Source organism: Cucumis sativus, chromosome 2, assembly GCF_000004075.3.
Source record: "Cucumis sativus cultivar 9930 chromosome 2, Cucumber_9930_V3, whole genome shotgun sequence".
Taxonomy (NCBI): Eukaryota; Viridiplantae; Streptophyta; class Magnoliopsida; order Cucurbitales; family Cucurbitaceae; genus Cucumis; species Cucumis sativus.
The window spans coordinates 24,634,458-24,638,406 of NC_026656.2; the positions used below are offsets into that span (position 1 = coordinate 24,634,458).

A 3,949-nucleotide genomic window follows, 5' to 3' on the forward strand; every position below is an offset into this window, starting at 1 on the left:
GTGTCTTCTTCTCTGACTTTTTTCTAATTATTTTTGCATTTTAATTTTAGTTACATATTGTCGTTCGTTGGTTGAGTTTGATTGTATACTCTATTTCATATATTTTTATCAATCGTGATATTTAAATATTTTTAAAAGATTCTTTATTTAATTTTAAAATTATCTAATTAATTTAAATTAGACGTATTTGTTAAAAAGTTTAATCAATCCCTATTCACTCTCTCCTATGGTTGCCATACAGATCCAACCCCAACTCTAAAGGCATTTTCGAACTTAAGCACTTTTGGGTTTGGTTTATATGTTGCTAGAACTTACTTTCTTTGGGTTTGGTTCTAGTTCTCTTTTGGAATGAGTGTGATGGTTTTTTTTTGTTAGGGTGATTCAAGTGGCGCAATTCACCGACAACAGTAGAAAGAGCTACATCATAATACAACTGTGGAGTTTGTAGTGCCTGTTCGAAAATGGAGTATCTATTACTTGACAAATACAATTAGGCCACACCATTAGGCGAAGAGGTAGTGATTCAAGTTCATAATGGACAAGAGTTAATGGAAAGCCGAGTGAATGAGACATCTGTTTCTGCTGCCTAGGATAGTGGCATTATCACCACCCGATGCTTAGCAACTCAACAGTTTCATGAATCATATAGAAGGGTCAACAGTTAGTAAGCTGAAAAGAACATTCAGAACACTACTCTCTACGTCTTTTAACTCACCCCAACCCGTTGCTAACTTGAGTGTTGAAATATCATTGGCCTAGCTAACACCATACACCAGCGTTCATTGCAAGGGCACCCTTGGAGTATTTCCCTCCTCTCCCCTCTCCCAGAAAGTTAAGAATTTACTAGTTAATCCATTATTTAGCATCAACCCTCAACGCTCTGCTGAAATATTAACTGAGAACACAATGAAGGATTTCATTAATTAAATTTACATTATGAGTTTGCGAATTCGTAGTCCCATAATTTGTTTGAACACATTAAAGTCCTAATTGCTACCCATCAGTACAAAGTGAGTTGAAGGTTAACCCATTCCCTGTTTATTAATTTATACTTTAATTGTTTCCAAAAGAATTAATTGAGTGAGATATCAACTTTAATTTATTAACAATCCTTGCATAAGTAAAATAGACTTTACCTTAAACAAAATTACCTAATTGAACCCATAAACATTTCCACACATTAAACAAATATTACACAATAACAATAATTAGCATGTAGTAGTAGTAGTAAGCAATTGAAATCATCATTATTCAACGACCCACATCAAGGCTTGCAGTAATTATTGGTTCATTTGAGCTCATTGATGTGGAAGGAGGATGATACACAGCGATAGGCATTTTACTTGGAAGGTTTGGCATTGTTGTTTCAAAGTTAAGAACTTGTATCACTTGTCTGATTGAAGGTCTTAGATTAGGATCTGGATAAGCACTCCAAAGTCCAACAAGCATCAAACACTCTACTTGTTTTTGCTCATAATCAGATTCCACCAATTTCTCATCCATTCCCATTAAAAGCTTTCCATTCCCGTGAAGATCCCAAACCCACTCTACCAAACCCTTATGAGATTCCATTTCCATGGAGTTTCTCGACATTCTTCCCGTTGCAATCTCTAAAGCAACAACTCCAAAACTAAACACGTCTGACTCTTTACTAGCTCTACCTGTGCTTATGTATTCAGGAGCTAAGTAGCCTAAAGTTCCAACCAACCCAGTTGTTTGAGCCCCCAACTCATGGTCCATTAATCGAGCTAACCCAAAATCTCCAAGCTTGACATTGAAGTTTGAATCTAACATGATATTACTAGATTTAATATCTCTATGAACCACACACTGTTCTCCTTCCTCATGAAGATATAGCAAAGCGGAGGCTAAACCTAAAGCAATCTTGTATCTCACAGTCCAAGCAAGAGGGGCTCTCTTGCCAAAAAGATGAGAATCAAGACTACCATTAGGCATGAATTCATAAACCAACAAGAACTCACCTTTATCATGACACCAACCAATGAGTTGCACCAAATTTCGATGACGAAGCCGACTAATGATCTTTACCTCAGTTATATACTCTTTTCTCCCCTGTCTTGAACCCCTCGAGATTTTCTTCACAGCCACTGACAAATCTATGTCTGGTATATACCCTCTATACACTGCTCCAAATCCTCCTTGGCCAAGCTTCCTTTCTTTGGAGAAGTTGTTGGTAGCCATGACAAGAAGCTTATGTGAAAACCTTCTAGGTCCAGCCCCTCTTTCCAAATCATCATTAATGGATGTCAAGTTGACCTCTTCAGCCTTTTTTCCTCTGATTTTCGTTTCTTTTGTTTCAATCTCCAAAGTACTACAAAGGCTACAATTGCCATGAGAATTGAAACTCCGATTGAAACAGTCACGCCCACAATTACATCAACTTTATTCCCATTATCTTCACTTACTTGCTTCATATCCAAGGTGGAATTGAATTCCCATGAAAATAGTGTATGTCTCTCTACATACATGCCAGTTGCAGCTGAAAGTCCAATTGTAGCCCATTGAGGAAGAACCTTCATGAGATCAATTTGATAACTTAGGGTTGAATTCTCAAAAGAATTTGACCCATTTTGATATTTCCACCAAACACTCAAGTTTTTTGTACTTGAATTGTAAGAGATCCACACATCAGCAATATCCCCACTATGTAAACTAGCATTCCAATGTGTGTAATTAGAAGAAGCAATGGAGTTAACATTTATACCCACATGTTCAAATGGAGGATCCCATTCTTGATTATAGAAAGAATCAAATTCAACATGAACAATTTGGTTGATGGTTGAATCACTATTTGTTGTGTTGTAAAGGCCAAGAAAGCCACCAGCTGAATTTGGAGGGATTTGGAATCCAATTGGAGCTAGAAAAAAAGCTACTCCATGGCCATAGTTTTGAATATTTCGAGTATCAATTAAGAAGGTGAAATGGGTAGTGAAATCAGTGGTTTGACCTGTTTTGGAGTCCCAAATTGGAACAACGTCTTTGTAAATAACCCAACCAACTCTACAAAGATAATTAATATTGTTGAATTCAATTGCTCCAACTGATGGAATTGCATCTCCTTGATAAAGTGTATTACTTTCATTGGTTTTGAATCTATCTATTTTGAAAGAAATTGAGTCAGTGGTGGGAGTAAGGAAGGAAAGAAGAAGGAGAATGAAAAAGAGATGATTTGATACTGGAAAGGCATTGGAGGAAGTAGCCATGTGGTTTGAGGAATAAAGGAAATAAGGGAAAGGTAATGAGGGAGATCAGTTTTGAAGTGATAGACCTTGAAAAGTAGTGCAAGGCTTTGATTTTATAAAGGTTATATCTTTTGTTTGAAGTTCAAGTTTCAACTTCTTTAGAATAACCCCAATTTCTCCCATTTGAATGGTAATATGCAAAACAAAAAAAAAAAAAAAAAGGTTTGAATAACAAGTTTAGCTCTTACACATTTTAATTGATTTTTGATGTGGAATTTTTTTTGTTTTCCTTATTTTTTCAGGTTAGTAAAGAGAAAAATCCGACCAATCAAGTATTGTGGTGTCTCTCTGTTCGAACAAATATCAGAGTTGAATGGCTCGTGAAACTTTGGAAAGGGTTTTAGCGGAGTGAGTGGGTGATTCATGATTCTCTTCGATTTTCTATAAGAGGGCCTCTACTTTCTCCTCTTTGGCGAAATACGATGCTAGAAAGATTCTTGATTTGATTAACTATGGTTGTGTCTGTTTGAATGGTCTTTTCAAATGATTAAATTAAAAATAAGTTGTTTTGAAAAAAAAAAATAATATGTTTGACAACCACCTAAAATGAATTTATAAAATAATGTGGTTTAGGATGAACACCTAAAACCAACTTTAAAAAAAATAAATTTGGTGTGTTTAATGGTTAATCTCCCTAATTTGTACGAAACAATCTTGACAACACGTTCAACTATCCTCACCAACCA

General features: G+C 35.6%; 1 protein-coding gene across 1 annotated transcript; it reads right to left on the reverse strand.

Moving 5' to 3' along the window:
- Positions 1-1,076: 1,076 nt before the first annotated feature.
- On the reverse strand, positions 1,077-3,267 carry LOC101203101 (L-type lectin-domain containing receptor kinase IX.1-like). The gene is given in 2 exon segments (XM_011651781.2): positions 1,077-2,292; positions 2,295-3,267. Coding segments are annotated over 2 exon segments (1,971 nt in total). The 5' UTR covers positions 3,225-3,267; the 3' UTR covers positions 1,077-1,251.
- Between the last annotated feature and the right edge of the window lie 682 nt (positions 3,268-3,949).